The sequence below is a fragment of the Tupaia chinensis genome, unplaced genomic scaffold, assembly GCF_000334495.1.
Source record: "Tupaia chinensis unplaced genomic scaffold, TupChi_1.0 Scaffold000574_1, whole genome shotgun sequence".
Classification (NCBI taxonomy): domain Eukaryota; kingdom Metazoa; phylum Chordata; class Mammalia; order Scandentia; family Tupaiidae; genus Tupaia; species Tupaia belangeri.
The window spans coordinates 2,072,976-2,089,122 of NW_006160088.1; the positions used below are offsets into that span (position 1 = coordinate 2,072,976).

Genomic DNA, 16,147 nt, shown 5'->3' on the forward strand with positions numbered 1-16,147 from the left:
AAGGCACTGCTGCCCCACACAGGCGGAATTGTTGAAAGCAAGTGCTGTGGTTGATGTCATCTTGATGAGAATTTTAATGAGTCTTTAAAAACTTGTATTCTGTGATATTACTCACTTTCCATTCCATTTTTGTTCATTCGTTTGTTTTTATTGCCAGAGGGCATGTGGACTCATCAGAAAGAGACGGTGTGAGAGAAAGCAACCCTCAATGGGCATGATCACAGCAGTCCTTTTCCCTCCGTTTCCCTATGCTTTCAGGATTTTGGGGACATGCATGCATACACTCCCAGCATGTTTTTCAAACTGCTAGAGGTTGGGCTTTGACCCACAGTCAGCCATGCGAGATGATCCAGACTGACAGTGCACAGTGGTTAACCACTGAGCTATGGGGCTGTCCCCACACCTCCTATTCTTAACAGATTTCTCTCAGAATTCAGAATGTTCATAAAGTATCCTCATTAGGGGTCAGCAGGTAACTTGGTGGTTAAGGCACTACACTTCCACGTGGCTGACCATAGTTCTAACCCTGAACCTTGGTGGTCTGAAACTCCACACCAGGCACATATGTGTGCATGCCGAAAATCCTGAGAAGAGAATGGAGGAGGAGGGGTTGTAGCATGACCTTCCCCACTGAGGGATGAGTTCTCACTTTCCCTCTCATTGTCTCTCTCTCTGGCAAGCGAATGTACCATATGGCAAACACCTAAAAAACAAACAAATATATTTTTATTAAAATCAAGAAAACCATTTAACTCTCAATTGTTGTAGTTAATCACTGACTCTGGGTCCTCTTTCATTCCTGTTTGTGCTTGTAAGAAACCTTATAACCTTGGGGATCTCAGACCACACAACTCAATTACAGTTTTATAATTTTCATAGTTTTATTTGTCTCATATTTTACATTACTTTTTGCTCCCAGCAGTGGGGTAACTTGAGCCTAGGCATTGCATAGTAAGATGCATTTTTAAAAAGACTTCGAAAAATTGTTTTGATCTTTTCATGAATTTCCTAAATAAACTCGTACATGCACAATTCTGTGTACTGTTGGGTTGTTGGAAAAGCCACGATGCATTTCTGCATGGAAAATCAGAAAAATACGTCATGACTTTCCTGATGACCCAGTAAAAAGTGCTTTTGCTGTCATCTTAAGTGCAGTGATAGTTCATGACTCGCCTCACTTCTCTCACATACACCCCCTCTACGTTGGTAGCTCCCTTTTTTCGGCTTTGTCCTGCCACGACACTGCTCAGCATCTCCTGTCCCGTGCAGACACTCATCAGAGCACCTCCTCACAGCCTGACTGTCCGACGCAGGCCACAGCCCCTCTATTCAAGGCGGAGGCCGAATAGGAGCAGTTCCTCAGCTGCTGCAAACCCGCCAGTAGATTAACGAGCAACTTGTTATGGTTTCCTTTATTTTAAAAATCACTTTATTGAGGTATGATTTATACAAAACAGAATCCACAGTTTTTCAATCCACTTTTTTCCTATAATTTGCCAGAGGACATGTGTGCTCCCTGAAGAGAGACAAAGAGGGAGAGAGCAAAAGCACCCCGCAAAGGGAATGGTCATGCCTCAATCCTTTCTCTTGCATTTCTCCATCCTGTCAGGATTTGGGGCATGCACGCACATGTGCTCGGCCTGTTTTCAAGCCACCAGGTTCAGGATTCAAGCCAGGTGATCAGCCATGTAGGATCCAGCCCCCTTAACCATCAGGTCATTGGCTGTCTCCATAATGCACCGTCTTAAGTGTACATTTCAGTGGATTTGGACAAATGTATGTAATCTGTAACCAACAGTGAAAATTATAAACATTTCTATCATCCCTCCAAATCCCTTTGTTTCTTCTAACAGTCAGTTCACCCACTCCACAGTCCCAGGGAAACACTGATCTGTTATTTTGTCACTACATAGATGAGATCTGTCTTTTTTAGGCTTTTATCTAAATGGAGTCATATGGGATGCACTCTTGTGTCTGGCTTCTTTTGCTCAGCACAGTGCTTTTGGGATTCATCGCTGCCGTGTCCAGGATGAGTCATTGGTTCTATGATGTGCAACGTAATACTCTAAGGTGTGAGTGTACCCAGTGTGTTCGATCACTCGCCTGTCGATGAACACTTGGGTCATTTCCAGTTTCTGAATGGTTTGTAAGCCCCTGTAATTTGTGTAATACACAATATGAAGTCCACTATAAGGAGCTCACTGATCTCTTAGGAAGAGTCTTAGATAGTCGTCAGTGATTCTTAGGATAGTCATTTTATATATTTTTTTTATTTTTTTTATTAATTCACTTTACACCATCACAACACACAAATGAATTTTCCATCTAAAATACACTGTGCATTGGTTCAATCAAGCACATCCACATACATGTTCTCAGCAAATAATTTTCCAGTTCTTACATCCTGCATACCTTGCCCTTTGTCTTGCCATCCCTGATTCCCCATCCCCCACCCTCTGCTATGTCCCATCTTCCTCCCCCATTGTCCCTGGCATCCATGGTTGCCCTCCATGCCTTCCTCCCCCCTCCCCATTCAATTGTTCTGCCAATGAACTTAATTAGTCTAAATAAATCGTCATTTTATATTTTTGCACAATTAATTACTAAACTATTTGAAGCTATTTCTAGTATTTGGTGGAAATGTGGTTTAGTATATAACATAATATGTTTGCCTTCCTTTTTTCCCCCCAGATACGCAATAAGAGGCAGCAACAGTGTTGTAAAGATATTTAAGAATTTTAAGGAGAAAAAATCATTTAAACCTGACTTTGGAGCTGAAAGTGAGTGCTGCTTATATATGCTATATTTTTAGAAGCTTTATAATGGCTCAAAATTATAGGCAACCCTCTGTGTGTGTGTGTTTTTAAGGTATCTATGGAGGCTTCTTATTGGGAGTCAGATCTGTAAATGGCTTGGCCTTCTATGACTGGGACAATACGGAACTCATCCGCAGAATTGAAATTCAGCCCAAACACGTGAGTTTTCCCTCCGTTGTTGTTTTTGGAACTTCATGTTTGTGATGTTCAGCATCTATCACAATCCATCCTGAGGCCAAGAAGTGGCCTTGCACCCTGCTGTTCCCGTCCCAAATTGGACCAGTCCCTTTTACCTCAGGGCTGCTCAGAACATTGGCACCATGGTATTTGATAGAGGTGGTAGACGTTAGACATTCTGAAAATATAAACAGTTATACAAATTCCAAGTGCTACTAGTGTTTTAAGTGGCTTTTGATAGAGTTCAGAAACATGCATTGAAGACAAGTCAGAGTTCTTTACTTGGAAAGGCCTGAGAAGCTCCTTCCCACTTCCGAAAGTCTTTTCAGACTTTACCTGATAGTTGTTAAAACTTCAGATGATTCTCTCCAGTGACAACGTATTCTAGGCTTTGAACTGTCCACTGTTTTGACGCATTCCCTGTCGTAAAATACCCGTGAAGACAAACCAGTCTCCCTGGGGTTCAAGCTCTGCACTCCCAGCAGGGGCTGTAGTTCCCCTAAGGGGCAAAAATTGGTTCCGACAAGGGGGGGGGGTTTGAAAAAATCTTAGATTTTTTTATGTATAAGAATTGATACAGGTATGTATGTTATGTACATGTTTATATATGTATGTATAAACAGATATGCAGTGTTTCTGTAATATTAACATCTCACTGGGAGGCAGTTAGGAAAACAGTGTCTCAGTATCTGGGAACAGAGGGTGGAAATGAAAGGAAGGATGAGCAACGCCGTCCTGGAGCGGAGCGGTAGGGAATAGACTGCTGCTCCCCTGAGTTATGGCCCATGCAGTGTTTCCTGACCGCTTTCCTTCCCGTCTCCCTTTGGTCTTTCTGCTTCTAGGCTAGATAGTTATTTCTAGGCTGGGTAGCCGCTCTGTTCTGTAGAAGGGTTCCGGGTCCCAGAGACTCCCTGCATCTACCATGTGCACGTGACACAGGGTTGACCGAGGTCTCGGGTACTAGAGTCCTCTTTGGGGTGCTTTCTCTCTGTCTCTCACTCTCTCTGCTTCTCAATTATAGGGAAAGTGAATAAACTTTAAAAAATACACTACATAAAATTAAGTGCATATTTATTATCTTAATATTAGAATATAAATATTATTAAAAATAGAATATAACCAGTGTGTTGTGTCTACTCAGAAATCTAAATTAATTATCTGTGTTTTTGTCGTTTGCAGATTTTCTGGTCGGACTCTGGAGAGCTCGTCTGTATTGCCACCGAGGAATCATTTTTTATCCTTAAGTATCTGTCGGAGAAAGTCTTGGCCGCGCAGGAAACACATGAGGGAGTTACCGAAGATGGCATTGAAGATGCCTTTGAGGTAATCGCATCATTGCAACTTAAGCTTCATTTTAAATGATTTATATTCTTAAAACAGACTTCACTGATCCTAACATTTCACTATAAATTAGGTTTGGGGAGACTAAGTACTTAAGGGGTTCTAGAGAAATGTAAAAATTAAAATCTTGGTTCAGAGATCAGAATCTAGAAGCAAATATATTTAAAAGAAATGAGTGCTTTTATTTCAGGAAATCTTTAGATTGACTTTGATATTTTTCAGTAATGAAATTGGTCGTTGGTTTGGTCCTAAGACTATTTAAAAGCTAGAATGATTAAAGGAGTTCCCAAATGGTAAAGATAAAGCATTCCTTGTGGAGATGTCCAAGAAGATTTTATGCCATATCTAATACTCCAGTTTCATGCCTGTTGGGGGGTTAGATCAGTACTCTTTCAGGTTACAGTTTTGACCCAACAATGAGATTTCATATTACAAATACTCCTGTGGGGATTTCTTTTTAAATGAAGAAAGAAAATAGCAATTCCAAGGAAAAACTCTTTCTCAAAATAGAACTGTACTTTGCTTTCCTTACACTGCCTTACCACCCTCAGTTACCTTCAGCTTTTCATTATTGACAGATTGCTAATGTTGTATAAGGTAATAATAGTTCTTATTTTCTTTCTTCAGGTTCTTGGTGAGATTCAGGAAATCGTGAAAACGGGGCTGTGGGTAGGCGATTGCTTCATCTACACAAGTTCTGTGAATAGATTAAATTACTATGTCGGAGGAGAAATAGTCACCATTGCTCACTTGGACAGGTAGCTGAGCATAATTTTGGTTTTTGTCTTATGCATTCTAAATTTAAAAGTGTGCCTTTAAACAAAACTTACTGCTGGCTTGTCGCAATGCTAGGCTGATTTTTCTGTGTTACAGTTTTAGAAGGTTGCGTGTTATTAACCAAAATTGTATCCAATCAAGTGGAAGGATTTTGAGTAAGAGGCATGGTGAGGGGTGGGTGTGAGTGTGCGTGTGTACACATGTGTGCATGCATCGAACTGCAGATTTGAGTTTAATTCTCATTTAGTTTCTGTTTCTGTCATAGGACAATGTATCTCCTGGGCTATATCCCTAAAGACAACCGGCTTTATTTGGGAGATAAAGAATTGAACATCGTTAGCTACTCCCTACTGGTTTCAGTCCTGGAATACCAGACAGCTGTCATGCGGAGGGACTTTGGCATGGCCGATAAGGTCCTTCCTACCATTCCAAAAGAACAGAGGACCAGAGTTGCACACTTTTTGGAAAAGCAAGTAAGAGGTTTTTTGTTTTGTTTTGGTTTGGTTTTCTTTTTGTTTTTCAAAACTAGCAATTTGAAAGAATGTTGGGCCTGAAAATTTTTTTTTTCTTGATCCACTGAGTTCCTGATGGCAATGGCATGTCTCCTAAGGCACTTGTTTAAATGTGTGGCACAGTCTCCTTAAGCTCTTCCTTCTCCCTTTTCAGTGCCCTGGGTACTCCTTTGAAACACTGGAGGTGATTTATCAGTCTTCCCTCATGTACACCTCTCTTCCAGTCTCTTAAAGCTGTTATTGCTATACTGCATTTCTTTTCTTTTTTTTTTAATTGTGAAAAATTTTACACATATAAGATTTACTGGTGACATTCTTTTTGCTTTGTGTAATTTTATTTATGATTTTGTATTTATATTTAATTGTTGCCCATCTTTATATCATACCGTATGGTTTTCAAAGCATGTATGGAGTGCCTGGTAATCAAAGGTATTACCATACATATGTAATTTTCCTTATATATTTATGAACTTTATGCTCTTATAGCTGTTAAATATTTTTTTCCTGGGCTGTCCATCCTCTCCTCTCCACCTCCTCCTGTACAGTCTCTGGTGTCTGCACTTACCCCCTCACACTATTATGTCTTCAGGTCTTTCCGTTTCTGCCATAGAGTACAGACATTCAGTACATACTGAGCAGGGATATGCAGTGTTTGTCTTTCATAGTCTGGCTTGCTTCGCTTAGCATTAAATTTTCTATATTCATCCATCTTATATTGAATGATAAGGTCTCATTGTTCTTTATAGCTGAGTAGTAGTCCATAATATATGTGTGCCAACCTTTTTCAGTCTAGTTATGAGACACTTAGGTTGATTCCATGTCTTAGCAATTGTGAATAATGCTGCAGTAAGCATGGATATGCAAGTGGACTAAGTGTTTTCCTATCTTTTGGGTAAATAGCAAAGAGCGAGATTACTGTGTCATATGGTTGTCCTCTTTGTAAGTTTATGCAGGAAAATATATATCAATGAGGATATAAATGACATTTTTAATTTTTTGAGTATTTTCACCCTATATGATGTGCTTCTTCCACATGCCTTTATTGATTGGTTTTTATCTCTGTCTTTCTTATAAGTTTCTCTGCGGTACCTGATGATCCTTGGGCCCTTATGTAAGAGTGGAGGTCTAAGGCAGATCTGGGTTTGTGGGTGGGGCTTGTTGAGTCTGGACTTCACAATATGTGATGTGGTTGGATCATCTGATTAGGGAGCCCTACTCTCAGTATCTTCATTTCATGCATTTAGTGACTTCTCATTCATTTAATTAACTTAATGAGCAACACACCAGGCACTGTTCTGGCGGACATACAGTCCTCAGAGAGGAGACGTGTTAGTGTAAGGTCTTTCCTCTAGGCTAGTTACACATTACAGAGGTGCTTCCCAGTCGGTGTCATTCTTGGGCCAAGCAGAAGATTAAACTTGTCTCGGGATTTAGTACTTTATTAGTCTCCATTTCCATTCTCAGGGTCCCCTGTTTTCCTTTTGATACTCCTTCCTCCAGGTGCTATTTATCCTCCAGCCTGGATACCCTCTGGTTAAACTATCTTTTTTGTGCCTCAAGGGGTGGGAGTGGATTTGGGATGTCTAACTGCTTTGAGATAGTTTATCTTTAGCACCACCCTTTACAAGCTCCTTTAGGTATGAATCAAGTTGTTTCTGTGCTATCCTCACTCCTAATTTAGGATTAGGTTTTCTCTTAGTGTATTTATAAAATTTTGTTACAGTGTTTCCTATTTTTTTGGTGTGTCCTTACAAGTTCATGCCTTTAAAAAGAATGATCCTTTTGATTTCATTGTAATGGGGATTTAGGAGGAAACAGAAGTGTGTATATTTAGGCCACCTGGTTCATCTGCTTTCCCCTTGCCTATATCCGACTGGATATGGAACCTTCCATCTTCCACTTTGGGAAAGTATGTTGCCTATGTCAGTGCTAGTGAGGAGAGTACGTAACTGAGATTAGAATGCCTTATTTACATTGTACTTCTGGATGAACTGGCAAGGGAGAAAGGAGCAGCAATTGGCATAATCTGGGAAGTTAAAACATTATAAGCACAACAATGAAGCCACTCTGAGATCTGGCCGCAGATGCCTGTGAAAACCCTTGCAGTCTTACCCACCTAGTTTGATGAGGAGGTAAACTTGCCCTGAACTTTTTGTCTAGCTTGCCACATCCCTAGAATTGAACAACACGCCTATAGAACAGAATCCACCAGGACTGTTTGTCTTGGAGAATAAGCTAATTTAGTAATTGCAAGAGATGGTTTCAATGCCTGTTCCAGGCCCAGCCTGCGGCCTGGTGTTGATTCGATCCTGGACATGGGGGATTCAGAAACATGCTGTGCACATGTGCATGTGCATGTGTGGCCAGACTCCCTGAAGAAGGGAGAGATGGAGGAGGAGGGATTGCAGCATGGACATGCCCCACAGAGGGTGCTTTCTTGCTTCCTGTTTCTAGACTCTCTCTCTTTCCAGTGAACATGTGTGCCCTTTGGCAAAAATTTAAAAAATAAAAGCCTCTTCTCCTTGATAGCATGAAGGACTTCCTGTTCTTTGTGATACTTGCTGATAGAGACTGGACATGAGACTAGCAGTGAAGGCATAGGTAATGACACCCGATCAGTGTCCAGACCTGAGTACCAGATGTCTGCTAAGGGACCTAGGAGATAGGAGATTGGAAGGCTTGCATTTGCCTTTCTTTACTTTGCCCGTTTATTGCCAGTAACCTAATCGGTGAAAGGAGCACTGAACTAGATGACCTCTTAAAGCCAGTTTAGTTGTGCAAGTTACTGACAGCTGAGTTCACCATATCTGTTTTCTTCGTTTGAAATGACTCTTGTTAAATCAGTTTTCCAAAACTGCTTTCTTGTTTGGCATTTCTGTTGATAGCTATATTTCTAATTTAATAGTTGTTGGTTTACTTGTTTATCTAGCATTGGCCAGCTTCCATTATCCTAAAATACAGTAGATTAATTACTCCTTCATTTCTCTATCTTCACATTAAAGAGTATGTTTTCTTGAATTTTTATGTTAGTAGTAGGGTTTCTGTGTCAGCAAGATATTTTTACTTCCAGAGGGAAAAGGATGATCTGCCGTGTACGTGCATGCGTACTGTATATGCCTGACATATTTATATGCATAAATCACATACACATATCCTCTGTATATCACACACAGTGTATTTATTTTAATCCACTTAGGGCTTCAAGCAGCAAGCTCTTACAGTATCCACAGATCCTGAGCATCGTTTCGAACTTGCTCTTCAACTTGGAGAGTTAAAAATTGCCTACCAATTAGCAGTAGAAGCAGAGGTATGTACTCATTTTCGTAACTGGTCAATAGGTACTTCTGTGTGTGTGGTATAGCTTTATGAATACTTCTCAAATATAAATTAATGACTCATTTTTGTCTCTTCAGTTTGTTTTTAAAGATGCTTTATGTTCATCTTTGCATAAATCAAATGGATGATATTGGAGAAATTCTTAGTACTCTTATTTAAGAAAAAGTGTTTACCTATCTTAACAGATCTATTTTGCAAGAGAAGCAAAGGCGTAGCATAACTGGTAAACTAGCCTGGGAACTCTAAAAGAATACAAATAAAGCAGCCAGTATTCCAGACTAGTGAGAAAGTTATTGGTTTCAAAGGATTCTGACATTCTGATAGACACTTTCATGGATCTTTATATATTGAGGATTCCCAATTGTAGTTTAATTGTAGCACTTACTGATAAATTAATTTCAAATGTGCAAAATAAATTTTAGCTATGTTCAAAATCATCCACATTTGCAGCATTTTATTTGATTTCTGGGAAGCTAAAGTGACAGGTAATATTTATTTATTCTTATTAAATATTTAGAACCTAAGAAACAATTTTCTGCTCTTCAAAAAAAGTGATATTAAATCACTTGCAATCTAATTACCTTAAAACTCATTAGATGGTTTTACTTTTAGTTTCACTGTGTAATTACAAAATAAAAATATAATGAGTTGATATTCATATATCATTAAAGTTGATTTGTGTTTGGATTAATTTTGTATATGTGAATAAGTTCCATTTTCTCATTATCCATTTTGTCATGTCATTTTTATTTTGATGAATAGAGTGAATGTAACAATAACAAGCACAGCTCTGCTCGTGGGGGCTCACTCGCACTCTCTCTCTCTCTCTCTCCCTTTCTCTCTCTCTCTCTATATATATATCTATTATATATATCATTATAATGATATATTATATATATATATATATATCATTCATTCCATGTTGGCACAGTGATGTTCAAATGAACAGAATATGGTGTTGCTATTTGAAATTTAAATGTTTATTTCCAGAGAAGTTTTAACTTGAGAACTTTCTTACAGTCAGAACAGAAGTGGAAGCAGCTTGCTGAGCTGGCCATTAGTAGGTGTCAGTTCGGCCTAGCCCAGGAGTGCCTGCACCATGCTCAGGACTATGGGGGTCTGCTGCTTTTGGCCACTGCCTCTGGAAACGCTAGCATGGTGAACAAGCTAGCAGAAGGTGCAGAGAGAGATGGCAAAAACAACGTGGCGTTCATGAGCTACTTTTTACAGGGCAAGTAAGTATGAATCTAAGGTCTGAGACCTTGGTGAGCATAGTAACTAAAAGCAGTTACTACAAGTGACATCGAGGTTGGTTTTGGAAGGAGTGTTCAGAGTGAGCCCTGGAGATAGAACTGAGGTGACTGTTGCACAGTGGAGACAGCCACTAGTGCTACCTCGTGGCACTCACCTTCAGCAAAGGAAGCTTTAGACGTTTGGCTTAAACGAGTGAGCTGAATGAGCTGTTCAGGGAGGCGAGAAAAAGGGTAACCTTCTTTCTCAATGGCCCCCTGCCTGTTAGCGATGGAACATTTATCCTTGTGATGGCGGTGGGCAGTTGTGCTGCTCTAGCTGGTCCCCAAGCGGCAGGTGATTTTACCCAAACTGGATAATGGCAAGAATAAAGAGAGGGTGAGGGTACTAGCTATGTTTAGGTTTGAGCCCAGCTGTGAAGCCTAAGAGTGTCACATATTTATAACTCTAACAGAGTTAGCCAGAACAGAATCATTTGGACACAAATTGGCTATATTGTGCAATTAAGAAAGTACTCATCAGCCTTGTCCTATATACTAATTCCACATTTCATCATAAAACTTTAAATGTGCCCCTTAATACATGTAAATGAATGTTTATAAATTCATATACCTATAATAGGCCTACTGTTCCTTAACCATAATTCAAAAATCCAAAATATTAAAAATTTTTTGTAACTTAATGATTTGCAAATTCAAACCTGAACTCTGATGTACAATTTCTAGTTTCTTTTATGCCACTTTTTTTTTAAAGGTCATTTATTTATTCCACACATGAGAAAGAAAGACAGCACTTCTGACAGTCCTGACATCACGATTCTCCCCCGCTTAGCCAGTGCTGACCCTGGACACATTTGTACCAGGCAACCCACAGCCGTCCCACCTGGGTCTGCCTCACCAAGCACTGTGCTTTACATGTTGTGCCACTGTCGGGCCCCACCACTTTTTTGTAATGCCAGAGTGTATGAGAGAGAAGGGGAGAGACAGCACCTAGCAACAGGCTCTTATTCTCCGTCCTATCAAGATTTCGGACATACATGTGCTGCTACAGGTCTAGCCCATTTTCCAGGCTGCCAGTGGGAACCCTGCTTGGCCCTCTGGGATCCGGCTGCCTCTGCACAGCACTTAGCTGCTGTGGTATGGGCTCTCCTTATTAGTATGTTTATCGTACTTAATGTTCATGTACCTACAGAAAAATTGTGTGGTTTTCGTTTGATGCTAAGGATGTTAGGACAGTATATGCACTATTACCTTTCTAAAATAAAAGATTCTGAAATCTGAAGCATATTATCCACTTTATACAGCTCACAGGAAAAAATAAAATGAAATTAGAGACTGAAGAAAAAGAGACACTTCTGTATTCTCCTGGGTACTACTGAATTGTCTGGCCCAGGCCCACACTGGAGACACTGCCCTCAATATTCCCACTTACGAAACGGAGCTTCTGCTCACATAATGTCCTGAAGCCTTTACAATGTGCTGATCTAACCTGCTTTAACTCCTTTCGCCCCATTAGGTTCTTAGGAGCTGTTAAAACTAAATTGTAGATCGAAAGTGGCCACAAAAGCTGTCTTATCCCTCACACCCCAGAGTCCATTGATTATGTAACACACCATTAAGACAAGTAAATGAGATCTGTGTGTGAGGGCGTTGAGATGGTTGACTCTGCAACACTGAATCCACTTCTCTGTCAATGTGTCATTATTGTAGGGTTTCTTCTTGGTAACAGCACCTCTGCTCTCAACCTTTAGGCTTGATGCGTGCCTGGAGCTCTTGGTTAGAACTGGACGGCTGCCAGAAGCTGCCTTCCTGGCCCGAACTTACTTACCCAGCCAGGTGTCAAGGTACAGCCCTTTAGCTTTAGGAAGAACTGTCTCAAATAGAAGTAGAGCACACCTACTTAGTCTCTGTTTGGTTCCATGCAGGGTAGTGAAGCTCTGGAGAGAGAATCTCTCCAAAGTCAATCAGAAAGCAGCAGAATCCCTTGCTGACCCAACAGAGTATGAAAACCTTTTTCCTGGATTAAAAGAAGCCTTTGTTGTTGAAGAGTGGGTGAAGGAAACACATTCTGATCTGTGGCCAGCCAAACAATACCCACTTGTCACGGTGAGTGGCTGGGGTGTCAGGCTTCCTTTTAGTGTGACTACAGGGTGGAATCTATTTACAGCTTTAGGTTTTGAACGGACAGAACTACTGTCTGAGACTGAGGCCAAGTTCAGAATGCTTACGTGAGAATACTTATTATTGGTTTCTTCTCTGGTAGCCAAATGAAGAGAGAAATGTAATGGAAGAGGCAAAAGGCTTTCAGCCCTCAAGATCTGCAGCACAGCAGGTCAGTGGAGTTCTCGTGATAGCCTGGTTGAGATTGATTCTGTCAGTGCTCTCTCCTGCTTCCTAATTCTCATCCTCTTTCCCTTTGTCCTCATATGTCTCTCTCCTTGGGCCTTCAGGAACTTGATGGGAAACCTCCTTCCCCGACTCCAGTTATCGTGGCCTCCCACACAGCCAGCAAAGAAGAAAAGGTAGGTCAGAAACCACAGCCACACCTCCCCTGAATGTCTGAGGGTGTACAGGCCTGTGTGGTTTAAGTTATGTTTCCCAAGGGGGGCTCTCAAATAGATGCTCTTTTGGACAGTTCAGAAAATTTTAGTTCTTGCTTTTTGGATGGTGAACCACAAAGAACTTTTCTTTCACACAGTACTTAGAACTTCATCACCCTTTTCCTTTGTTTGCAGAGTTTACTTGAACTAGAAGTAGATTTGGATAACTTGGAATTAGAAGATATTGACACAACAGATATCAATCTGGATGAAGATATTTTAGATGACTGAACATGATGTTTCCCATTTACCCGACTGAACAGATCGTCATTATGTATGGGATTGATCGTCACCTTGACCGCAGCACCTTGGACTATGAGAACCTCCCTAGGTTTTGTATGTACAGCTGTGGACTGGGAACACAATTCCCTCCTTGTCTTAGGAGGAACTTATGGGCAGCATTTAAATCACTGTGTTTTCCTTGTTAACTAAAACAGACACAGGCTTTGATTTTCTTCATACTGTCATTAGACTCCATGTCATAAATCTTTTGAATTAATGAAGATACTTCAGTTTCCTTTCTGAATAAAAGAAAGGCTTCTAGTTTCTAGGCGGAGCCAAAACTCTACTCTACCTAGGAACCAGCCCCACACTGTTTTCTGTGTATAACTAAATCTTCATTTCCAAACATCAGCACTCATAGTTTTCCATGCTATAATTCTTCAGACTCTGAGCTCACTGCATCATTCCCCTTAGTCTGTGTGACTTGGGTGGCATGAGCTGGGTTCGTGTGCCTTGTCCTGATTTGTCTGGGAGCTCGTTTCTGGAGTTAGGGTCTGTTCCTCTGACTTCTTTAAACTGGGCTTTAAATTACCTATTGGGTAACACAGAAAGGCACAGTTTTGGGGTTTTTACTATCCACTTATCTAATGTGAGTAGAGACATTCATAACCAGGCAAATATACTCCTTGGAGCCCAGAAAAGTGAGCAGGTTAACAGGTTTTGTGTTTTTTTACAGAGGAAGTCTCTGGAATCTAAAAAGCAAAAACAAAAAAGCAAACAAAACAGAACTACAAATAAGTACCTTTTAATCTTGCCCTTTTTTTTCCCGGTAATTTGCCAGAGGATGTTTACCAGAGAGGAGAGGGTGAAAGCACCTCCCCCCTGCCCAGTGGGGCATGGTCACGCCACCATGTCTTCTCCTCCAGTTCTCCATCTTGTCAGGATTTGGGGCATGCACGTACACACACCCAGCACATTTTGGGATTTAAACTGGTCAGCCATGTCAGATCTGTTGGATCCAGATGCCTTAGTCATGAAGCCAAGGAGCTGGCCCTTTATCTTGACATTTTTAAACAAATATTCGGCTCAATATTTAACAAAGAGAAAGGTAGATATTCAGTTAAATAAAATATATTTTAATATTTTCAGGATGCTGCAGAATGGCTAATGAATGCTTCTTGATAAGCTTGCAGTGTTAATTCTATATATGGGCCTTTTTGTGCTTCTGTTTTTGCAAACACCTGTTTAAATGATAAAAAAGAAAGTTTTTAAAAATAGGACATATGCTATTTATAAAATTTTTCATTACCATTTCTGTAATAGCAAATTACAATCCCAGTTAAAAAGGTTTTCCCAAGTTTCACTATAATTTTTCCCCAATAATTGTAATAATGAGTATACATAGACAGAAAACAGTATCCAACATGGTTCAAGCAATACCAATTCTAAACACCAGAAGTCTAATATGGCTGCTATCTTTCTCAGCCTATTTTCAAAAAAAACCCCAAAAACTTAGACCCTGACATTGCACCATTTTCTGCGTCAAAATTAATACCATTAGGGGGCTGAGCCATAGTGGCAAAAGTGGAAGGGTGGCACTGCATGACAGGGCCATGTGGGAGGCCCAGGTTCAGATCCCAGACAAACCTGAACAGGCCGAGCATGGTGGTGAGCGCCTATAGTCCTAGTTGGCTAGGAGGCTGGGGCTGAGGGTCACAGCTGTGAGGCGGTCAGAAATACCACTTTCTCTCTCATTGAAAATAAATAAAACCATCAAGTTTGAAAATAATCTAGGGGATGAGAATTAGCAAAGTAATTTCTCACTTTAAAGAATGTTTTCTGTAAGGCATTATGCTTTGACTTAACCACAGAAAAATCAGGGTTAGTTCTGTAATTCTCTATTCCTCCAGGTATCCTCACTAGTCATTTTTATCTCTAGTGAGCCTTATAACTTCTCTGCAGTGTGGAAAAATACTACTGGGATTGAGGCCAGTTCCACAAAACTATGTCTCTTCTGAGCATCAGAAGAGATGAAGTTAACAATGATGTCTCTTTTCTTGGGGAAAAAAAAAAAATCCTTCTCAACTCAGCATTTGTAGATGAAGCTGTGTTTGAGAGGTGTGTGGTTCCAAAATGACGGTTCAGTAAGGCCTAGTAATAGCCAAGCACCAGACTCTCCCCTTGACATCTGTTCATGTTCCCTGATAGGAAGTAACCACACTTGGAACCATCAGATGGTATAATGGTTACATCACTGGATTCCCATGTAGTCAACCATGGTTCAAGTCCCAAATCCAGCGGCTTGAAACTCATAGTGTGTGTGCATGCGAGCCCCAAATCCCAAGAGGATAATGGAGAAGGGACTGCGGTGTGGCCATTCCTTTGGAGGGTGGGGGTGGGGAGCGATTTCTTGCTTTCTGTCTCTCCAGCGAGCACACACACCCTACAGCAAAAATCCCTTTAAAAAATAAATGACCACACCGAAGGACAGAACGCTGCTCTTAGGAACATGTGCCAGATAGTTTTCCCCCTGTCCTGCTGGTGTTTTGAACACTTCAGATGCAGCTCAGCCCTTCTAGTGCTCTGGAGGACAGAGGCCACTGCCCCCACTATCTGGTCTCTGGCCTGCAGCTGCCAACATGCCCACGCCCCATCTACTTGCCGCTCCTCCCTGCCCGCCCACTTATGTCTGTGTCCAGGCCGAGGGAACATGAGGGCTATAACCACACTGATGGTTCCGAGCCCCACAGATGGTCCATTCGCTAATCTGTTTAGTTACCATGAAATATGAACCACTCCTGAGCATGTCCCATCTGTTAACACTACAGCACGGCCCGTGTGAGAAAAGACCCTTTACCTTAATTAGGTTGATTCCCTCGGCAGCCTGCTCTCTGGCCTCTTGAGCGGACTGGCCGTCTGGATGGACTATGTGATACAGCTGCACCAAGCTGGCGGCATCATCGATTCTGGAGTGAGGAGGCTTAACGTTACCAAGGGGTTTCCTTCATCTGCTTCACACTAGGAAAGTGTGCCAGCCTCAAACTAAATTACAGTTCAGACTTTCTAAGGTCAAGGGTGGGATTTGGTTTTGCATTTCCAAAAACATTTTCAGGAAA

General features: G+C 41.0%; 2 protein-coding genes across 2 annotated transcripts in view; one reads left to right on the forward strand and one right to left on the reverse strand.

The window, feature by feature from the left end:
- Positions 1 to 13,437, forward strand: part of COPB2 (coat protein complex I subunit beta 2) — a 31,218-nt gene extending 17,781 nt beyond the window's left edge. The window contains exons 11-22 of the mRNA XM_006158176.3: positions 2,692 to 2,780; positions 2,869 to 2,975; positions 4,173 to 4,316; positions 4,962 to 5,092; positions 5,377 to 5,584; positions 8,820 to 8,930; positions 9,980 to 10,194; positions 11,961 to 12,053; positions 12,135 to 12,315; positions 12,473 to 12,541; positions 12,660 to 12,731; positions 12,945 to 13,437. Coding sequence (XP_006158238.1) covers positions 2,692 to 2,780; positions 2,869 to 2,975; positions 4,173 to 4,316; positions 4,962 to 5,092; positions 5,377 to 5,584; positions 8,820 to 8,930; positions 9,980 to 10,194; positions 11,961 to 12,053; positions 12,135 to 12,315; positions 12,473 to 12,541; positions 12,660 to 12,731; positions 12,945 to 13,040 — 1,516 coding nt within the window. The 3' untranslated portion in view covers positions 13,041 to 13,437. The remainder of the gene's footprint in view (positions 1 to 2,691; positions 2,781 to 2,868; positions 2,976 to 4,172; positions 4,317 to 4,961; positions 5,093 to 5,376; positions 5,585 to 8,819; positions 8,931 to 9,979; positions 10,195 to 11,960; positions 12,054 to 12,134; positions 12,316 to 12,472; positions 12,542 to 12,659; positions 12,732 to 12,944) is intronic.
- A 595-nt stretch (positions 13,438 to 14,032) lies between these two features.
- MRPS22 (mitochondrial ribosomal protein S22) overlaps positions 14,033 to 16,147 on the reverse strand; it is a gene marked incomplete in the record, with an annotated part of 16,357 nt that continues 14,242 nt past the window's right edge. Inside the window, 1 exon segment of the mRNA XM_027775576.1 lies at positions 14,033 to 14,272. Coding sequence (XP_027631377.1) covers positions 14,177 to 14,272 — 96 coding nt within the window.